The sequence below is a fragment of the Primulina tabacum genome, chromosome 4 (genome assembly GCF_025594145.1).
Source record: "Primulina tabacum isolate GXHZ01 chromosome 4, ASM2559414v2, whole genome shotgun sequence".
Classification (NCBI taxonomy): Eukaryota; Viridiplantae; Streptophyta; class Magnoliopsida; order Lamiales; family Gesneriaceae; genus Primulina; species Primulina tabacum.
Window position 1 is genome coordinate 47,907,103 of NC_134553.1, and position 23,077 is coordinate 47,930,179.

At 33.5% G+C, this 23,077-nt stretch overlaps 3 protein-coding genes across 3 annotated transcripts in view; 1 reads left to right on the forward strand and 2 right to left on the reverse strand.

The window, feature by feature from the left end:
• Nucleotides 1-23,077, reverse strand: part of LOC142543584 (protein FLX-like 3) — a 76,118-nt gene that overhangs the window by 33,482 nt on the left and 19,559 nt on the right. The gene's annotated exons all lie outside the window — the stretch shown is intronic.
• LOC142541731 (LOB domain-containing protein 42-like) lies at nucleotides 554-1,761 on the forward strand. Its single transcript, XM_075648194.1, has 2 exons — nucleotides 554-809; nucleotides 907-1,761. The coding sequence occupies exons 1-2, from the start codon at nucleotides 620-622 to the stop codon at nucleotides 1,479-1,481; spliced, it is 765 nt and encodes a 254-aa protein (XP_075504309.1). The 5' UTR covers nucleotides 554-619; the 3' UTR covers nucleotides 1,482-1,761.
• On the reverse strand, nucleotides 14,913-20,605 carry LOC142543582 (uncharacterized). Its single transcript, XM_075650931.1, has 3 exons — nucleotides 20,408-20,605; nucleotides 15,546-15,751; nucleotides 14,913-15,336 (listed from the first exon to the last, which is right to left on the reverse strand). The coding sequence occupies exons 1-3, from the start codon at nucleotides 20,504-20,506 to the stop codon at nucleotides 15,072-15,074; spliced, it is 570 nt and encodes a 189-aa protein (XP_075507046.1). The 5' UTR covers nucleotides 20,507-20,605; the 3' UTR covers nucleotides 14,913-15,071.

Sequence of the window (23,077 nt, forward strand, 5' to 3'; positions counted from 1 at the left end):
ATAACATGACCCGTGAAACGCCTCACACAAATTTTTGCTTTATTATTTTACAACAAAAATAGATAGTTTGAATTTTGAAATATTCTCCAATACCGCTGGACAACTCGATTAAAATTATTGTGTGATACTAATAATTTTATGGATTATTTTATTATATTTGTTTAAATTAGTTGTTAATAATAGTTAAGTGGTCATATAGATGTAATATTTTCAAATGCGTCAGTACATGTGAGTTGTCAGTAACTTGTTTGAGTGTGTCTCTTATGAGACGGTCTAGCAAATTTTTATCTGTGAGACAAGTCAACTCTACCGATATTCACAATAAAAAAGTCATTGATGATCTTAATAAGATATCCGTCTTATAAAATAAGACTCGTGAGACCGTCTCATACAAGTTTTTGTCAACTGTATTTATTTGATTATTCAATTGAACAATTAATTATTGATTTACTAAAAATAAAAAGTTGAAGCAACCAACAAATTTCCCATCGCGGGGTTAGTGGTTACCCGGCATGACATCACATTTTGCAAAATAAATAGCCCCTACTTACAATTCTCCGCATCCCTTCCTTTCATTTTTCCCCTCTAATTTCGATTGTCCTCCTTCCTCAATCTCTCCATGAAAATGAGCTGCAATGGCTGCAGAGCTCTCCGCAAAGCATGCACCGAAGATTGCATCCTTAGGCCTTCTCTTCTATGGATCAGTTCCCCTCAGTCACAAGCTAATGCTACTCTTTTCCTTGCAAAGTTTTATGGCCGCGCCGGACTCATCAATCTCATCGATGCTGGCCCACCTCATCTCCGCCCAGGTACACAAACGTGCAGAAATATTTGAATGATTAATTTTATGTTGAATTTCGTTCTTTAATGTGATGAATGATGATCGTTTGTTTTATTAATCCGCAGTGATTCTCGAGTCACTTTTGTATGAGGCTTGTGGGAGAATCATCAACCCTGTGCAAGGTTCAGTGGGCTTGATGAGCTCCGGCGATTGGCCCCAGTGCCAGGCGGCGGTGGAGGCGGTGCTCAAAGGTGCACCGATTATGATGCAAAGCACCGGCGTTGACGACTCTTCATCGGCCTCCGCAAAACAGTCGATTATGCCACTTCATGGCTGCGACATCCGCCACCTCTCGAAGGATGCCTCCGCCGCCTCCCGTCTCACCATCAAGAACCGCCAAAGGTTCAAACGCTCAGCAAAGAAGAACGTTGACTTGACCCCACCTGCTGAGTTCATCTGCGAGTCGGATACCAAATTCACCATCACTGGATGGGATTCCGGTGAGGATCAGAAAGAATTCTCCGATGAACTGAAATGGGCGGGGAGTCAAGACTCTTCCTCTGTTGAAACTGTGGAGCAGGACTTGGTGAACCGGGTCGAACCCGGTCAAGAATACAAGCCGGATCCTTCGGTCTCTGGAATTGAGATAGAGCTGGAGTTGACCTTGGGTTTCAATCAAGTACGGGACACACAGAGCTGACAAAATGGAGAAAAATACCAATTTTGAAGAAGTAATTTATTTACTCTTATTTAGTTTACCTTTATCCCCCATACATATATATATATATATATACACACACATATATATATATATGTTTTGGAAGATAAATTCTTAGCCAAATAGAGAGGCGTGACAAGTATTTTTTGACGTTTTTAGGCTTGTAGCTAAGAATTGCCCCTTTTCGAGAATTGCTGTTTAAGTAATGTCATTCGAGTCATGTAGATTTTTTTATTTATATTTTCAGTTAGGATATGTTTTTTTGCGGTAGCATGTGTACTTTAGTATATGAGTAGGTCTTTTGTGAGACGATATTACGAATTTTTATCTGTGAGATGGGTCAATCCTACCCATATTCACAATCAAAAGTAATACTTTTAGCATAAAAAATAATAATTTTTCATTGATTACCCAAATAAGAGATCTGTCTCACATAATACGATCTGTGAGATTATCTCACACAAATTTTTACCATAGTATATTAGTTACTTATTTCAAGTCAACTTTGTCGTATCATCATCTTTCTTGCCAACTTGTCAATTTCAAAGTAATTTTTACAAAAGTCTGCATCTTGGGAAGCTCACACAAAGTGCACAATAATATAATTTAATTCATTAACACATTATCATGGAAGGTTACTTTAGGTAACTAACATAGCAAACTAATTAAAAATTATTGTTTTAATAGGCTCTGCCTTAAATCTTCATACTAGATATTAATTAATTAAAATTTAAATTTTAAAAATTGATTGACTATTTTTTTGCTGTGTCGTGGAGTATTATAGTTGACATTTTGGAGTCGCGATTAAATTATGAAGATTTGACCGGATAACATATGGTAAACGGTTTAGTTTTATTCCATTTGAATATTTCGTCTTCATAGAATAACATTTGCCATTTTAAAATGGTTGACCAATAATCCTTATTCTCGGGCTATTGTTGAACAGAGTAGGAAAAATATAATGATATATTAGTTATTATGCACACGCGATGTGTGTGTACAAATTCTTTTTTATTATTATTGATGGACTAAAGTGTAATTTGATAATTTATGGAGAGACTAAATTAATATTTGGATTGTTGAAATAAAAAAAATAAAAAAAAGTGTGTGTTGAAATTAAAAAAAAAAAATAACAAAAAACAAAAGTGTAATATTAGTATCATATAATGGTAATAATGGAAGAAAAAATTGATGTCCTTCTAAGTAGTTATTATCATGTGCTAAACCTTAATAAAATATATATATAATAGATATAGTAAAATATGTTGATATGTCATACTATATTTTTTTATAGATGGGAGGGAAATTTATTATCGTTAAATCTCGAAATCAAGACATCATTTTAAACTTGAGATCTAAATACCAGATAAACGGTAAATCATTCACGTGAGTTGCGATGTTAAATTAATAAATTCTTGAAAATATATGTTGAATATTATTATTCATTTTGATAATATTTTTCACTTGAAAATTATTACCATATACTGAATTAATGATTTGACACCATAACCTTTTTTTTTTTAAAATATAGCATTTACAAAATATTAGAGTTATGAAATATAATGTTTTGGATTCAAATTATTAGTATATAAATATTGAATTTTGATAATGGTAGAAAAAATAATCAATCATTTTATAGTAGATTTATGTACGAATAAAAAAATAGAATTACGTACAATGTTTGTTTTTATTTTTTGAAACCATCTCTAATGATCTCTCTATATCTATTAAAACAAAAAAAATCATGTTTTTTTAAAATTTATAATTATTGTAATCATATAAATTATTCATCCATTTCCATCTATATATAAGAGATTCCTTATCTCGACCAGCTTCATAGATTTTCCATATTTATTTGTACACACTTTAAAACGGTCGAATATATTTTTATTTTTGAGATATATCAACTATGTCTATCTTTACAATAAAAAAAGTAATACTTTTAGCATTAAAAGTAATATTTTTTCATGGTTGACTCAAATAAAATATATGTCTCATAAAATTATCCCGTTAAACAATCTCACACAAGTTTTTGTTTTATAGAAATTGGCTAATAATTTTCTTAACTTCAAGAGTTGTAAATTTTTTTTTTTAGAAAATGATAAATTTATTGGGTCGTTGGGCTTACGAAGGATACTTAAGGCCTACAAAAGGACTGAATAGACAATTCCTGCCTGAATGTTTGCTAAGTCGAGGAAAGAAAAAGAGAGTCCGTGTAGCCTTATTATTATTTTTTATTTTGTTGAGGGCTACGTTTTATGCTTTGTCGTGTGTCAACACCTCGACTTGCACATGAATGGCAAATTATGTTTCATAACATAATCGAATTCTCTAGATTCTAATGCTTTTAATTTAAAATAAAAAAATAAAAAAATTCTGATGCTTTTTACAGTATATATTCGAACTGTAAAATATTTAAATAGTAATTTATATCCACGTGATAGAATAATTTAAAATATCAAATCTTTATTATAGATAAAAATATGTCAATGTAATACAAGATAATAGCCTAGTATTTCCATTCACAGATTAATGGCTTTGCCACAAGTTTTGATAACAGTAACAACTAGACTACTCATGCAATTGAATAGTCGTTTAGTAATGAAAATAAGTATTTTTATTATATAAAAGTTCTCGTGAGATCGTTAACTGACTAATTTTATTATACGGATTTTCAATATAACTCAATTAATGAAAAATTATTACTTTTTATATAAAAAATTATTACTACTCATGGTAGATATGAGTCGGGTCAAGACATCTCATGGATATAAATTCGTGAGATGGTCTCACAAAAACCCATTCTTAACAATTCATTCAATGGTCAAGCTGACTAATTAAAATATTATTTTGTCAGTATCTTTATCAAATAACTTTTACCCGTGAGAAAATATTATTTTTTATGTCAAAAACATTAATCTGTATTATATATATATATATATATATATGATAGAATTGACCCGTCTTATCTGTGAAACTTTCTCGTAAGATACCTACTCCCCGTTAAATATCGAAAACTAAATGTATAAAATCTTCTATATTAAATTAAAGATCACGCAAATATGACTAATTTGCAGGAATTTTATGCTTAATTTTTTTAAAATAAAAATACTCCATTTTTAAAAGATCATTATTTAATACAAGGTATTATGTATATTTTGGGTTTTTTTTTTACAGCAAAAACTTGTAATTTTATTGAGAAAGATCAAGAGTTACAAGATTTACTAGCCACAGAGGAAACTCGCCATTCTTCCAGACAAAGGATGAGTGGGAGCAAGAAGAAAAATGAGCAATACTGTGGGCCACATTATTAGCTAATCTATTCTCATAAGTAAGACTTGACACTACCGGCTTCTGGACCAGATCTTTGATTACCGAAGCCCGTAATCCTACATAGCTAATGTCATCCTTAAAGGTCGTGACTGCTTGCACTGCCAATAAGGAATCTGTTGTAACTTGGACATCATGGATATGTTTGTCATATAATAACTTGATATCTGCACATGAACTGCCTCTAGTTCTCCCATAAGCACTGATATTGGTTTCGAAATTTGTTTCCCAAAGGCCAGGAGTAGTCTACCTTGGTTGTCTCGTAGTGCTCCATTTATACTGTATCGATTCAGGTGTTCATTGAAGCATGCATCAACATTCATCTTTAAATCATTTGCTTCTGGTGGCTTCCATTTGCTGGTCAGAGCTCGCCCTTGAGGAGGACTTCGAGCAGTCGATCTAGCAGCTTGGAATTCGGTTAGAAAGGTATTGCTCCAAGTAATTACCCTTTCATTGAGTAGCTCGTCATTGCCATTTAAAAATTATCTACATTTGGATCAAAATGATCCTTAATGTAAGGAAGAAAGCATCTCGAGAATCGGGCTGGGTTGGGTCAGATATCAAATAGACAGAAATCTTCACACACAAAATCGCGAAAGGCCCCATAAAACACGGATATATTAAAGCCCAATGAGTCGGATAACAGAGAAGATCCAAACGCGGCCTTAGCTTACACGTATAAATAGTATACGTGCTAGGTTTTGGTGAAGGATTTTATTTATTTTTATTGTTTGTATATATTTATATTTATTCTCCCCGTTTTGGTGTTATCCCCTCTCCCTCTCACTCTCCCGCACACAGCTCGCTCTGTCGCCCTACTTCGCCTCCCCCGCAGGGGTTTTGCTTTCTCCGATTTAGGGTTTTTGGTCCAAAATGAGCGACACCAAAAAGGACGCCTTCAACGTCGCCGATCTCGATGCCGGTAATTATTTGCACATGAACGTTGCATATAGTTGGAGGATCCAAATACCAAATTTCATTGATGTGACAGCAGATAAATTCTCCGAAATAGCGTAGAGAGCCAATATTGTGGGAAGTGAAAGTATAGATTGTAAAAAAAAAAAAAAAATGACCCATGTTAATCAGAAAAAAGGAAAAACGTGTAGGAAATGGCGACGGCCATTACCTACAACTTTTGACAAACGTGCTCAACTTTAGAAACTTGAGATACATACACGTTTCTTCTTCTGAATCTCGGCTCACGATACACTCATCGATGGTATGAGAAACGCCTATAAATAGAGCGATTGAGGTCCCTAAGCACACACACCTCATAAGAAAAATACACCATATAAAGAGAGCGTGCAGTGCTTAGAAGGCTTCAACATACTTCAACCGAAAGGAAATCAGAAAACTTGCAAATTTCTCGATGGCCGGAGGTAATGCTCGATCCGCTTCCACATATTAATTATCATGTTTATATATACGTGAAAACATGATTTTGAGAAAAATTCTGACATTTGATATCAGAGCAACATATCTCTACCTTGAATATACACGTTCTTCAATTTTTCTGGAATTCTTATATGAATTTTGATAGTTTGGAGTAAGAAACTTAAAGCTTGAAGTTCGAATATATATATATATATATATATATATATATATATATAATAATAATAATAATAATAAAAAAAAACCACAACGAAGGTTATTGAAAATTTTAAATATGAACACTGCCAGAGGTTGAAGACGATACTGTAAGTTTTCGATATAATGAAATAGGCAAAGCATCAGCCTTCATATTTGAAGCATTACGTGAAATCATTTACAATTTGAAAATGACATTTCAACAAACAAAATAAATGTGATATATATATGTGTATTGTTGGCTAGCAATTCAATTTGATGAGAGGCCACGTGAAATCATTTTAAATATGAAAATGACATTTCAACTTCCAAATTGATAGCAATAGTAAATTGATTTGAAATTATATTTTGGAATTTCAAATTAAAGTTAATCTCTACTACCCAACGGAGCATGCTCTCCAATTCGTATGATGAGTAACAATTCAAGTACCACCAAATCCGCATTTTCCCTATATGTTTAGAAATTATTTTTGCATGTTATATATAATGTCTAATATTATAGATAAGTATTTGATGTATACATGCAAATTTAATATTATGTTTGCATTTATTTTTAAGTTTTTTAAATGCAAATTGTATTGAAAAATATTTTGGTAAATCGATATTCACATAATGTTCATATTAAATTATATTGAGTTGTTTATAGTTTAAAATGAACATATCAAGTAAGATGTGAATATAATATTTAAAATAAAATATTTCAGATGTTCACAAATGAACAAATAATCCTCACTTTATCCCTACTCTGATAAAAGAGAAAAACTGATGAGGAGCCCACATTTTCATGTAAATGTGATCCCCACTTTATCACTACTCTGATTGAAGAGAAAAAACTGATGGGGAACGTATTTGTTCATATTAAGTAAAAATGTGAATATAAAGTTATTTAATAAAAAATTTTGGCTTATAAAAATTCACATAAATGTGGATAATTAAGTTGAATAATAATTATAAGGTGACGTAAGAAAACATGATATGAGGGAATTCTTCATAGATCGGTTTAAACTGCCTTGACTAGCCACTGGTCTCCCTGAAGAACGTTGCTCTGTCTAGGAGTTAGGTATTTAAAGGGCCTTAGCACTACCTATCTTTCCTGGGAGCACTCTTGGAAAGTGTTGATTGCGAAATAATTATTATATAAAGCATTAAGTAAAGCCAAAAGTTTGTCCAGTGAACCGTATAATTTTAAATAATTGAGGAATAGCGACAGCATCCTTAATTATGAAAAATTGTGCATTAAGTGGATTTGGATCACATAATGGACATCAATTGTAATTAATTATATAAACATAATAAATTTTACCCCACATGGATTTTTGTTATATTTATATAACTAATTATGTTAAAATATCAAATTATATTTTACTTAATTTACCCACAGGAGTTAAGGAAAATACATTTTGATAGTTTTATCATAAAATTATAGAAAACTATTATTGAATTAAAATTTTAGCCCACAGGCAAATTTTATGTCACTAGATTTTTAAAACATGAATTACATTGGTAAAACATGAAATTGTCTCAAAATTTTAAGCATATGATATTTTGTGCAGTTATGCAAGCTGCGAGTTTTTCTGATATGAAATGTGACATTCTCGAACTAAAGGGCGACAACTATAAAATATGGAAAGAAAGAATTCTTCTTCAATTAGGGTGGATGGATATTGATTATGCTATACGGAAAGACGAACCATCTGCTATTACTGAAAACAGCATTCCGGATGATGTTGATCTTTATGAAAAATGGGAGCGATCTAATCGACTCTGCGTAATGTTCATAAAGACCAAAATCTCTGCTGGTATGCGTGGTTCTGTCGACCAGCATAACAATGTCAAAGAATTACTGAAGGTTATTGATGAACAATTTCAGTCTTCAGATAAGGCACTTGCAAGCACCTTAATTATGGAATTCTCTTCATTAAGGCTCACCAGTGTGAGAGGTGTGCGAGAGCACATCATGAAAATGCGGGATATAGCGGCTCGGCTCAAGACACTTGAAGTGGAAATGTCTGAGACTTTTCTTGTGCACTACATTTTATGCACTCTTCCACAGCAATATGGACCCTTCAAAATTTCTTACAACACACATAAGGATAAATGGTCAATTAATGAATTAATGACCATGTGTGTTCAAGAGGAAGGAATGTTGTTGATGGAAACGAGTGATAATGTATTTATGACTACACACGAAAAGTAAAATAAACAAGCCAAAGTCAAGGGAAAATGGAAAGGAATAATTCCACCTCAACCTGACATTAAAAAAGAATCCAAGTGTTTCTTCTGTAAAAAGACGGGGCACAAGAAGAAGGATTGCAATAAATTTAAAGACTGGCTTGAAAAGAAAGTTATTCCTACTTCATTTGTCTGTTATGAATCTAATATGGTTAATATGATTTATAACACATGGTGGATTGATTCTGGTTCTACAATCCATGTTACAAATACCTTACAGTGTATGCAAAACCTAAAGAAGCCAATAGGAAATGAGTGGAGCATCTATTCAGGAAACAAGATGTCTTCGCATGTGGAGGCGATTGGGACTTGCTGCCTTATATTGGATAGTTGTTTTATTTTAAAAACGGAAAAGACATTTTATGTTCCTAGTTTTTCTAGGAATTTAATTTCAGTTTCAAAACTTGTACCCCTTGGTTATTCATTTCAGTTTTTGGATAAATCAATAAATTTGTTTTATAAATCAAATCTTATTGGAAATGGTACAATGGTTGATGGTCTTTTCTCTATTTCTTTACAAAATAATAACACCACTATGCATGTTCAAAGAGGTATTAAAAGATGTGTTATAAATGAAGATTCCTCTATATTGTGGCACAGGAGATTGGGACACATCTCCATAGAGAGAATTAAAAGATTAGTAAATGATGGAGTACTCAGTACTTTAGATTTTACTGATTTTGAGACTTGTGTGGACTGCATTAAGGGAAAGCAGATCAATAAGTCTAAAAAGGGTGCCAAGAGGAGTACGAAAATATTAGAAATCATACATTCAGATATTTGTTGTCCAGATATGGACATGCAAAGTCCGAAATACTTCATCTCTTTCATTGATGATTACTCACGATACATGTATATCTACATGCTTCATAACAAAAACGAAGCACTTGAAGCCTTTAAGGTTTTTAAGGTTGAAGTGGATAAACAATGTGGAAAACATATTAAGATCGTGAGAACTGATAGAGGTGGAGAATATTACGGTAGATACACTGAGAATGGACAAGCACCTGGTCCATTTGCGAAGTTTCTCCAAGAACATGGGATTGTTGCCCAATATACTATGTCTGGTTCTACGGACCAAAATGGCGTAGCTGAGAGCAGAAACTGAACATTATTGGACATGGTGAGGAGCATGTTTAGTAGCTCTAAACTTCCTAAATCCTTGTGGACCGAAGCTCTTAAGACAGCTGTGTATATATTAAACCGAGTTCCAACTAAGGATGTCCCAAAGACGCCATTTGAGTTATTTAAAGGTTGGAAACCGAGTTTGCAACATATACGCGTTTGGGGTTGTCCTTCTGAAATAAGAGTTTACAACCCACATGAAAAGAAACTGGACCCAAGAACTATAAGTGGATATTTCATTGGATATGCTGAAAAATCCAAAGGGTACAGATTCTATTGTCCATCTTACAACACTAGAATTGTGGAATCAAGAAATGCAAAATTTCTTGAAAATGACTTGATTAGTGGGAGTGATCATGACATAGTTTTTGAGAATGATCACATTAATGCACAACCCTCTTATTCAAATGATAGATTGGTTGTTATTCATACCCCTCAAGACCAAATGAGTGTTAGGCAACCGATTACTGAAGTTCCAGAAATCGCTGATGAAAATCCAGTAAATCAAGTTGTTAATGAAGAACAACAAGAAATTGTTGATCAACCAAACAACCTTAGGAGATCTACTAGAATAAGAAGATCAACAATATCTAGTGATTATGTTGTGTATTTACAAGAATCGGACTTTAACATCGGAATCGAAAATGATCATGAAACATTTTCACAAGCCATGAGTTGTAATGAGTCAAAACTATGGTTTAATGCTATGAAAGAAGAAATGAATTCTATGGCATTTAATGGAGTCTGGGATCTTGTTCAGTTGCCTGATGGTGTAAAAGTCATTGGATGTAAATGGGTCTTCAAAACAAAGAAAGACTCATTAGGCAACATTGAAAGGTATAAAGCAAGACTCGTTGCTAAATGATTCACTCAGCAGGAAGGAATCGATTATAAGGAGACTTTTTCTCCTGTATCTAAGAAAGATTATCTCCGTATCATTCTAGCATTAGTTGCAGATTTTGACTTAGATTTACAACAAATGGATGTGAAAACAGCTTTTCTCAATGGAAAACTAGAGGAAGAGGTTTATATGAAACAACCTGAAGGATTCTTCTCTAGTAATGGTGAGCAATTGGTTTGTAAGATTAAGAAATCTATATATGGATTGAAACAAGCTTCCCTTCAATGATATTTAAAATTTCATGATGTTATCTCTTCATTCGGATTCGTTGAGAACCTCATGGATCAATGTATATACCAGAAGGTCAGTGGGAGTAAGATTTGTTTCCTTATACTATATGTGGATGATATATTACTTGCAACCAACGATAAGGGTCTGTTATATGAGGTGAAACAATTCCTCTCTAAAAACTTTGATATGAAAGATATGGACGATGCATCTTATGTCATTGGCATTAAGATACATAGAGACAGAATTCGAGATATTATAGGTCTGTCTCAAGAAACCTATATAAACAAAGTTTTATAGAGATATCGGATGAAAGATTGTTCACCAAGTATAGCTCCCGTTGTGAAAGGCGATAAATTCAATTTGAGCCAATGCCCAAAGAATGATCTAGAGCGGGAACAAATGAAAAACATTCCTTATACTTCTGCTGTTGGAAGATTGATGTATGCTCAGGTTTGCACTAGACCTGACATTGCATTTGTTGTTGGGATGTTGGGAAGATATCAGAGTAATCCAGGTTTAGACCATTGGAAAGCTGCAAAGAAAGTCATGAGATACCTTCAAGGGACAAAAGATTATATGCTTATGTTCAGATGAACTGAGAATTTGGAAGTAATTGGCTACTCTGATTCAGACTACGCTGGCTGCATTGATTCAAAAAAATCCACTTCAGGATATATTTTCATGCTAGCTGGTGGAGCTGTATCTTGGAGAAGTGCAAAGCAGACATTGACTGCTACTTCCACTATGGAAGCTGAGTTCGTATCTTGTTTTGAGGCAACCTCACATGGTGTATGGTTGAAAAGTTTCATTTCAGGGCTTAGAATTATGAATTCTATATCTAGACCATTAAGAATATATTGTGACAATTCAGCTGCTGTTTTTATGGCTAAAAATAACAAAAGTGGTAGTCGAAGCAAGCACATCGACATTAAGTATTTAGCCATACGAGAACGTGTTAAAGATAAGAAGTTACTTATTGAGCACATTAGCACTGAATTGATGATTGCGAATCCTTTGACTAAGGGCATGCCACCATTAAAATTTAAGGATCATACAGAAAGAATGAGACTTGGTTCTTTTATGTAATTTTGTTGTAAGAACAAAGTTAATGAAACTATGTGATATTTTCTCATATTTATTGTGTACACATTCATTTATTTGAGAAATATCAATAAAGTTAGACCTCGAATAAATATAAGATTTATTCATTAAGTTATACAGTTTGAGATACATAATGCATTGTGATACATGGAAGATAATACTCGCTTCTAGAGGAACTATCGCCATGATTCATGTGTTCTGTTTTCTCCTATGGTAAATGAGATATATGGGTCAAGTGGGAGAATGTAAGAAAAAAAATGACCCATATTACTCAGAAGAAGGAAAGACGTGTAGGAAATGGCGACGGCCATTACCTACAATTTTTGACAAACGTGCTCAACTTTAGAAACTTGAGATACGTACATGTTTCTTCTTCTGAATCTCGGCTCCCGATACACTCATCGATGGTATGAGAAACGCCTATAACTAGAGCGATTGAGGTCCGTAAGTACAGATACCTCATAAGAAAAATACACCATCTAAAGAGATTGTGTAGTGCTTAGAAGGCTTCAACAGACTTCAACCGAAAGGAAATCAGAAAACTTACAAATTTCTCGATGGCCGGAGGTAACGCTCGATCCGCTTCCACATATTAATTATCATATTTATATATACGTGAAAACATGATTTTGAGAAAAATTCTGACATCAATCTCATCAATGTTTGCTCCGGTGAAAGTAATCAATCCCATCACTCCTGTGTTTTGGCCATTATTTGGAAAGAAATATGAAAAAGAAGCCCTAGCTAGCCTGCCATTGATGACTAATGTGGGGAATTAATGAGGTAACGTAACAAGAAATTTTAAAAAGTAGGATTTTTCCTCCTCGTATGCAATATATCAGCAAGTACTTTGAGCAATACTAAAATTGAAAACCGTGTCTGAAATCTTTGTAAAGTCGTGTGTTTCTAATCATAAAAAAGAACAAGACCTCCACTGGATTTGCTTTCTTCACGAGGCTCTGAGAAACAAAGTCAGTAAAGTTTGCTCTAATGGTGAAAGAATTGGATTTAATTGGCATCAATGCAGTTATAATAAAACTGTCCCCACGAAGTACTCATTTAATTTGGAGACGAAATATAATCAAGAGATGATGGCATTGAGTTATTAATATACCTAATTGCGTGATTACAAAACCAAATTTCAAGAACTCACCTATATATATTATATAATATTCTCGATCATCCATTTTTTTAAAAACAAAATACTCACGGTTTACTCATTCAACATTCAGTTCCTACTTCCTAGAATCATGAGTGAAAATACGAGGAAACCTGAGTATTTTGGACAGAAATTAATGAACAAAGTAAGATTAATAAACCAAAAAGCTAAAACAATTAACTCCACTAATTGTGAAGAGGGTCTGGGCAACTTGGTATTCTCCTTTTGTAATCAAGAAATGTACCATTTCTGCCATTGAAATGCTCTCTGGAAATTGTAGTTTGATTCTTGGGAGGATGAGAAGGGGAAGGAGCTTGTTCTGGAAATGTCCTTACTGCCACTACCTTGCTTTGGCAGGAATTCCATGTATGCACAATTGAGATGACAAGAAACAGTGCAATATACGAGGGCAAAACCTGTGTTTTTCCGCCGGATAATGACATCGCCGGTGAACCCACATGTAAAAAATACTTCAGTTTCTTGTATTCCGGCGACAGGATTTGTTCCTGGTCAGCGTGAGTTCAAGCTTTACTATTTTTATTGCGCTTTGTATGAGCTTTATAAAGGGGGAAGGACATGAGGCTGATAGGATAGGCCTAAGAATTTAATTGACATGAATACATGATGGAAACTTGATGCTTGCTAGCTTTTAATTTCATCTCTGACATTTTAGAAATTTTGAGTGATCATTGTACGAAATAAATGGCCAACAAGTACATTTATTACTAATAAATGATGTACTATAAGAATATAAATGAGGGGAATAACAAATAAATTTATATAGTAATGTCAACTATTAATATTTAACCGGAACAGCCAACCCCGACTTTTCAAGAGTCTTTCAACAAATGTATTTGTTTTTAAAGTATGCAAAAATAATTGTTTTTTTTACGTATATCATGCACAGTTTGAGCATATAAAGATATAAAGAAATATAATAATTTTAGTACATTCTCAGAAAGTACAATATATGATCTCTAATACAAGATTGTGGATTATCGGGTTTTGTTCCAAATGGATGGTCTAGAGGATTGTTTGGCTCTGTCTGTGAAAAAATAAAAGTATTTCAATTTTGAAATGAAAAGGGTTGTCTGATCTTCTGCACACCACAAAGGACTTTTTAGATTTTGTACCTTGGATTTGTTTCTCTCTTGCTGTCGTTTTACTCTTCGTTTTACCATTTTTCCTCTTAGCTTCATTGCTTTTTTGCCATTTTCCTTTTGCCTCATTCATTTGTCTCTCTCGCCACTAATTCAGCAACAAACTTCTTAATATGATGCGGGGACAACCCGTTGAAGATAGAGATATTATAATTTATAACCACCCAAAGGGATAATAATTTTATAAAATATTTTGTGTGGTGACAGAATTTTTTTTTAAAATAAACTTTAACATGATATTGGGCAGTAAACATACAATATATTTGTATGGTTTTTGTATGGTTTCTTACCATGCAATAAGGTTAGTGGGACTCAAATTCACAACTCATAGCGACCGTCACATCTTCGTTTGAAAGAAAATCTCTTAAACTTTGGAAATCAATACTAGAGGGGAGAAATTGGTTGCAGGGATGAATAATAGTTTTGGTTCAATCGCTCGAATGTTTTTCATTTTTGGTCATGTTATCAATCAATTATAGTTTTAGTACACTAATTTTTTTTTTTCAATTTTAGTCGTTTTTAGTACATTGACATCGCTCAAAATTACCAACTTAGTAATTACCAACACAACAATCATTACATCAAAATTATCATAATAAACAGTAAAACCTTTGAATATCAAAATAAATAAACTGAATTTAATGTGATATTAATCCCAATATAGCCCTATCAGCTGAAAACCAAAAATCATCATTTAGTAGACTAGATATCGTTGCACAGCAATCTTTAAGTCTCAAGTTGAAAATCTATACTCGCCCAGTCATGCTAACCGTCGAAGAAGCACGATTAGTTTTATGAGCAGGTTGAGTGGTAGCTTTAGAGAAGTACACGTAGTAGTAGACATTCAGAACCATCGTTCCAACCACAAAGACTGCCCCAGCAATGAATACGCCTTTCCGTAAAGATTCACAAGAAAAATTATCCGCTAAGAGCATATTACGGTACTTGGTGTGATATGCGTTGTTCTTAGCACCAGCAATCAGGCATGCTTCTGCTACTATAAATGTCATCCTACAAAGTTTTGGATAGATCATTAGAAATATAAAGCACAAACTACTAAGTTGCATAAAACTTGTTATTAAATCTAAATGAGCTAGAAAAAGGCAGCGAAAAATGTACTAGCTTACTCTCTTCGATTACGCAAATATGCATAAAGAACAAGAAATTAAGGAAGATACGGAAACGAAAGACAACTCTATATAAAGAATTCACTATCTTACCACGAAGAGACAAAATATATTATGGTCCAGGCACGATTTCCACCAGGAACCAAAGGCCTTCCGAAACACATGCACTTAGTAACGCCCATAAGCAAAAATTCACTTGAGAGAAGAAACAAGAATGCCCCCACTCCATATCCTGTGGCAACATCGGACTCGTAGACACAATATGTTCGATTAGTGACCTCTTCTACGGTTAAAGTGCCCTGTCATGCAAAGAATAAGAGAGAGAGATACAACCATAATTACAAACGCCCTGGGTTCAGCTGAATATAGGCATTTATACAGAAAAAAATATATAAAACAAGCTCACGCCTTTACACTTGAAACTACTTCTATGCTGATAACTCAAACATGACGCGGACTACTAGCTAACTAGTACGATATACACATTGCCCGGATCATAGCTAAGCTAAGTTCAAAACAATTTTAAGTACAACTATTAAGCAGTAGTCCTGCTGAACCATGTTGGCCAACGTACGTGTAACGACCATGGACCGTAGGCTGACCCAACATGAACATCAACCCATACCTATGCACCACTACTGGTTATGGACCGTAGATTGGTCCAGCATGAGCCGTAGCCTATACTCATGTACTCTCACTCGTAGAATACCTCGACTCTAGAAAGTGTTTACATTCGCCTCCCCCAACACTCGAACTCAAAACCTCTAAGCTTTAGTATCTAAATTCCTAGAGTGTTGGTCTCAATTGTGACCCAAGACCTCAAGACTTAAGTACCTAGATTTCCTAGAGTGTTGGTAACCTGAAGATCTCGGGTTCGATTGTTGAGAGAAACGAAAGAAACAACTTTCCAGGGATGTGATATTCTATGAGTGTCAGTACATGAGTTATGTCGCACGCTGGAAAAACCTACTACTCGTGCCCAATAGTGGTGTATGGATATGAGTTGAGGTTCATGTTGGGTCAGCCTATGGTCGTTAGCCCATCCCGATCTTGGGCTCCCTCTGGGGGCTTCTCCCGTAAATGGGCTCTTTCTCCCTCACGGGCTGTCCCATACGCGGCCACTCATAGAATATCATTATCCTTGGAAAATAGGTTCCTTTCGTCTCCCCCGACAATCGAACCCAGGACTTCCAAGTATCAATTGGTACCAACATTCTAGGAATCTAGGTACTTAAGCTTGGAGGTCTGGGGTTCAACTGTGGGGAGAGGGAAACAAAAACCATTTTTTGATAATCTATGACTGACGGCGTATGGGAAAGCCCGTGAGGGAGAATGCACCAGAGAGGGCCATTTACGACAGAAGGCCCCAGAGGAAGTACAAGATTGGGGTAGCCCATGGTCGTTTTTTAATGACCATGGGCTCCATCTGGGCCTTATCCTGTAAACGGGCTCCCTCTGGGCCTTCTCCCTCACAGGCTTTCCTTTGCGCCGTCATTCATAGAATATCTCCATCCCTGGGAAATGAGTTCCTTTCGACTCCTCCCAACATTCGAACTTAAGACTTTCAGGCTTAAGTACCTAGATTCCTATAGTGATTGTAACATTTCTCTCTGGGCTTTCTCCTTACGGGCTTTCCTATGTGCCATCACTTATAGAATATCCTCATCCCTGAAAAATCGGTTATTTTTGCCTCCTCCAACGCTCGAACTCAGGATCTCCAGGTTTCAATTGGTAGCAACATTGTAGGAATCAAGGTACTTAAGCTTATAGGTCCAGGGTTCGAATGTTGGGAAAGCGAAAGGAACCCATTTTTCAGAGATGATGATATTTTATGAGTGACGGCACATGAGAAAGTCCATAAGGGAGAAGAACTCAGAGGGAGCCCGAGATCGGGATAGCCCGTGGTTGTTACATTACGTCCTAGTTTTGCTACTAATTTAAGTAAACTTTAACCGATGCAAAAGAGACAAAGAAAAAAAAAACATAACCAGCACGCTCGAATAATCAACAAATTGTCTGGTTAATATATTTTGATCTTGTTTAGTGCCACAAATTTACATTAGAAACCCGTAAAGTAAAGTTAAGCTCAAGGAGAGTTTGCAAAATGACCTGATCAATCTTTTGTTTTTTAAGATTTATAACCATATTTCACTTTTTGTTATCCATAACCTTCACACTTGCAAAAAATGTGGTACTATGTGTAAGATAATGGTTAAAAACTGTAAACACATGATCCTATGCATGTGAAAACGATTAAACAAATACACAGGTCGCAGTTTGAAACTGAAATGTGCATAAGGTCATATACCAAATTTCCCTGGGTCCGATAACTCGGTCTTTTTGTCCATAAGATGAATGTAAAGATACCGAAATTGTTGGTATCTAACCCTGATTGGCAGTTTATCAATGTTATAGATCAAATAGTATCTTTACATCCACTTACAGGAAGGTATATGTAAATAATCTAAAAGGTGCACCGCCTTAAGACAAAATTTTGTGTTACCAATACTCCATAGCTCCAGTGACTTGACCACATTTCACTAAAATATCCGCATAAATTTTCTATACTTATCCAACATGTGGTCAAATGTGTTGCACAATGCTAACATTCGATTCTCTTAAATCAAAAGTTGACCAAGCCAATCGAGTGTTGAACTGTCATCAGGTAATCAGCCATCACACACAATATTGACAACTCCCATCGAGAAAGGGATGTTTCTCCTTCAAAATGGCTTGCTTCAATACTCAAATGTGTTTCACCATCCCAAATCAAGAAAAAAAGTTTTATCCAAAGGACTATACCATTTGGTCACTAAAATTTTGGATAATATTTTATCATGTTTTTTTAACTCAAATACAATCTCATAAAAAATGACATCCAAATCATGCTGGATCATCGAATTCACATATGTGAATGCTTACAAGAACTAAGTATACCTATTGCAACCCATTGTTGACATCTACTCTTGATACTCAAACTTGTGCGCAATGTGCTGTAGACCCACTATGTTTTATGGATATTAGTTCAGGTGAGATAAATTCTAAAACAAACAAAAGCAAAGTTGGATGTATACTAACGGCAGCAAAATAATAAACTTACAAATATTGATACAACTTATTTTTTATGCAAGCTAAATTTTTTTTCCAAGTCAAGCATATTGCAGGTTAAACATGTTCAAAGGACCATGTCCGGAGATTACGATCAAAATGGCTGCTTCCAGCATCGACCCCAATAAAACCGGATCTTTCACTCAAGTACTATCCATCACAAGTTTTCTCTCTTTGTTCGTTTCCAGAGAAAAAGATATTGTACATAATAATATAACGAGACTCGGTCCTGAACTATACTACTACATGTTTCCTTTCCAAATTTGGCTACCATAGAAGAATGCAAATGCAGGCAAACCATTTCCACAAACTTGTAACCAGAATCTTGATCGATTATACAAAGTTTGCATTAATATATTCTATACATAATCATTCCCTCACCCTAAAGCAAATAAAATATGCTAATTGGGGCACGGAGAGGGAGCTCCACTTGTAATCATCCAACCATACCAACAATGTTCACTAAAACCTACTAACAACAAAAGTAACTAAACAACAAGGAAATTTAAGGAACTCGCAAAGCCAAAGAAAATGTGTTGAAATTTAATTCATAGCTGCCCAATTTCGAAAACCTAAAGTATAAATTATAAAAGAAAGAAGGTGAGAAATAAACAACATACTGCCCATGAAAATGGTCTTTGTCTAGAAATCAAAGGATGTATGTGAACTCATTGAACAGAGAACACGATATCGGCCACCTAACCAGGAGAAAGCTAACAAAATTGCTTCTAGGAGTCACTGGGGCAATGAAAACGAGGAATTATAATCACTTCTACAAACAGAAGGAAATTGCATATTTTATCGGTTTGCACAACTAGTTTTGTCTGAAAACATATTCTCGTTTCTTACTATGTGTAGCATGACCAAACAGAAACATATGTTTTTGTTTAATGAGCAATCAGCAATGTAAGTCATGGAAATTACAGGCCAAGGTTATCTTCGAGTTTTTGCAAGGACATTAAATCAAAGTAACTTGATAAACAATTCATTGCATCCTACCTTCATTTCAGAATGTGGAGTAGATATGTAAGAAATTTGTTCATAACATCATATCTTCGTAAAATAACATTGAAGCTTCCGATATTAATAAAATGCAAGAAAATATATGTCCTCGACATTTTCTTTTCACTTATGCTATATTATAGCACTTTGCATTTCACGCTTGAATAGGCAAACAACTTTATTCTTCCAAGAAACAAAGAATTCAAGAGCCTTCCAACGTTTACCAGCATATGGGATGGAAATCAGTAAAACCCTACTTCCTCGAATCCTACACAAGATAAACTTCAAGATCCTGGTAAAAATCCTATTTACATGGCCAACCAATTAACCAAGGGTTGGTGCAACTCTCATTTTCACGGGACTTGGCCTGTTCAAATCTCATTGAATGGTGTATAAAATGGCGCAAAAAAGAGGAAAAAATAAAATCTTTTTTTTCCGAAAAGGCAACATAAGTGCATCACACCACTTCATATTTAATCAGTCATCAATTATAGTTAATTTCGTATAAAGGTCCACAGAACATCCAACTACTCAGCATTGTCATCATATGAGAAGAAACAAAAATACAATATTTAGACAAAAAGCCAAAGTAAACAAAACCTGTAAAATCATTCACATAAAATCATTTCCAGCACAAATCGACATTCCGTTGTACACCGTTCCAATCATAGAAACGATTACAGTCATACAGTTATAATTTTTATCAGGAAACAAACCAAATGAGACCCAAAATACAGTAATAATCAAGATGATCTACATAAACCAGTTAAATGCTGGATCAATCGACATACATTTTTGCATACACACACAAACGACAAAGAGGGAGTGAAAAAGAGAGCAATTACAGTGCTACGCCGCCGTTCAGCAGCAATGGAAAATCCAAATGCAGTTAAGCTCAATACTATAACCAGAAGATGAACTAAAGACGACCCTTTTTCTTCCATCCTCACTTCCTCGCTTTACCCTCTTTTTTTTCTCAGTGAATTTGTGAAAAAGTAAATCAAACTGAGTGGGAAAAGTAGGAAATTAAAGCTGCAGTGTGAGTTCGTATGTATAACCCACGCAATTTATAGCAAGTGAACAACGCGCCATGGGGTCAACGTTGTAACATTGAATCTTTGACTCTTGTCTTATCATTTTATTGGATGTAATCGTTAATTAACTTATTTAACATCAAATCTGACTGATTCAGAATAATTATTACTTGTAAAAATATTTGTTAGATGTTAATTATCAATCAAATTATATTACCGTTTACCATATTGTTGCCACCATTATTTTTCATAAAAGAGTTCAAGTCTTTTCCCATCAATATATATTTATTTGTACATAAATAAAGCTTTTACTTGCCGAGGATTTAAGGGATTGATTCAAAGATAAAAATCAATCAAGTAGATTAATGTAAAGAGAACAAAAATACATGCCCAGGTCAAAATCTAACGGCATCAACGATGTTCATTGATCGGTTCGGTTTGATTTTCGGTTTTTTATTTCGGTTTTTTCGGTTTTCGATTTTACAAATATATATTCCGATATACGACCATTTTTCTTCGGTTCGGTTCGATTTTCTTAAGAAATGGTTCAGTTATTTTGATCGATTATTTCGGTTTTGATACAATTATTTAAATTAATAAGATAAATATATTGTAAAATATAATATGTTATCTTTCTTACATAATTTCTTAATAAAACATTTAAATATAAGGCAAAAACTTGTGTGCGACGGTCTTACGGGTTGTATTTTGTGAGACGAATATCTTATTTGGGTCATCCATGAAAAAATATTACTTTTTATGCTAATAGTATTAGTTTTTATTGTGAATATTGGTGGGTTGACCCGTCTCACAGATAAAGATTCGTGAGATCGTCTCACAAGAGACCAACTCTATTTTAATGTCTACATCACTTTTTGGGAATCTCTGGCAAGAGATGTCAAAATCAGACACGACTCATCAATCCGATACAGTTCAATAAAAAAATAGGTTTGGGTTTGAGGTTTTCGGGTTCGGGTCAGATCATATTGGACCCGAAAAAAATGATCGGGTTGGGTTGGCTTGCCCGAAAAAGTTGATTTTTTTTAAAAAATATAATTAATAAATATTTCATACATTTTTATATATTGTATGTCTGAAAAAATATTTATTATGTATTTATATCATAAATTTTCATAATTTAATATTTATTTTGTACATTTTTTTTTTATTTTTAAACAATCGTATATTTGATTTAGTAAATATACTTTATTTTTCTACAATTAGACTTTCAAATTTAAATCATATATATGAGAGAGATTTTGTTATTATGTGTTTGAATTAAATTATTAAGTTTTTTTGAATTTTATTTAATTTTTTTAAAAAAAATTTTAAAAAATTCAAAATTGGGTTAATCGAGTTGATTCGGGTTTGGGTTGGGTCTGGTTGAGCAATTTTTTATATGAATTTATACAATGTTATTTATTATTATTATCATTGTTATTTTATTGTTCATCAATATTTTCATTTTTTTTTAATTTTTAAAATTAAATATTACTATTCATTTTATATTAAAAATTTTAAAAGAAAAATAAAATTTTACTTTACAATATTTCAAAATAGAGGTGTACTTACTTTGTTATTTATTAGTAAATTATGCACACACTTTGTGTATAAAATTATAATCATAATTATATAAAAAAAATTAAATTTTATTAAATGCGTATTTTTATGTTAATTTTAATAATAATTGATAGAAGTTAGAGAGAGACCATAGCTCAATTTGAGATGGGTGATATTGAAAATAAATTACAATGATAATTTCAAGAAAAAAATATTTGTGTAAGGGCAATTTGATAAACAAAAGAGGATGTCCTCTAGTCGACAGTTTTTTATATAATAGTATATATTTAAAAAAAACGTCATTTTTCTTTTAATTAACCATTAATTTTGATGGAAAATTCTTTATTTTATTTTTAGATTTTTTTTATATATAAACTTTTAGATTTTAATTATGAACTTGTAACTTTGCAATTTAATATGCTTGTGTGTATACGTATAAAAGGAAGGGAATATGTTTTTTTTGAAACGGTCTCACGAATTTTTATCTGTGAGACGGATCAATCCTAACCATATTCACAATAAAAATAACACTCTTAGCATAAAAAAATATATTTTTTATGGATGACCCAAATAAGATATCCGTCTCACAAATTATGTGGAACATGAAACCATATTTTTATTATTTATAGAAGACGATAAATCAATCATATTGGAAAAATTTGAAATCAAGGAACCAAAATTATATGGCAAAAATTTGTGAGACGGTTTCACGCAAAAATATTTTATGAGACGGATCTCTTATTTAAATAATCCATGAAAAAATATGACTTTTTATGCTAAGAATATTATTTTTTATTGTAAATATAGATAGAGTTGACACCATCTCATAAAAGACATACTCAAATTATATATCCAAACCTATCATAATCGACCCACTGACACAATAATATTCCTTGTTTTCGCATGGCAAACAAACGAGAC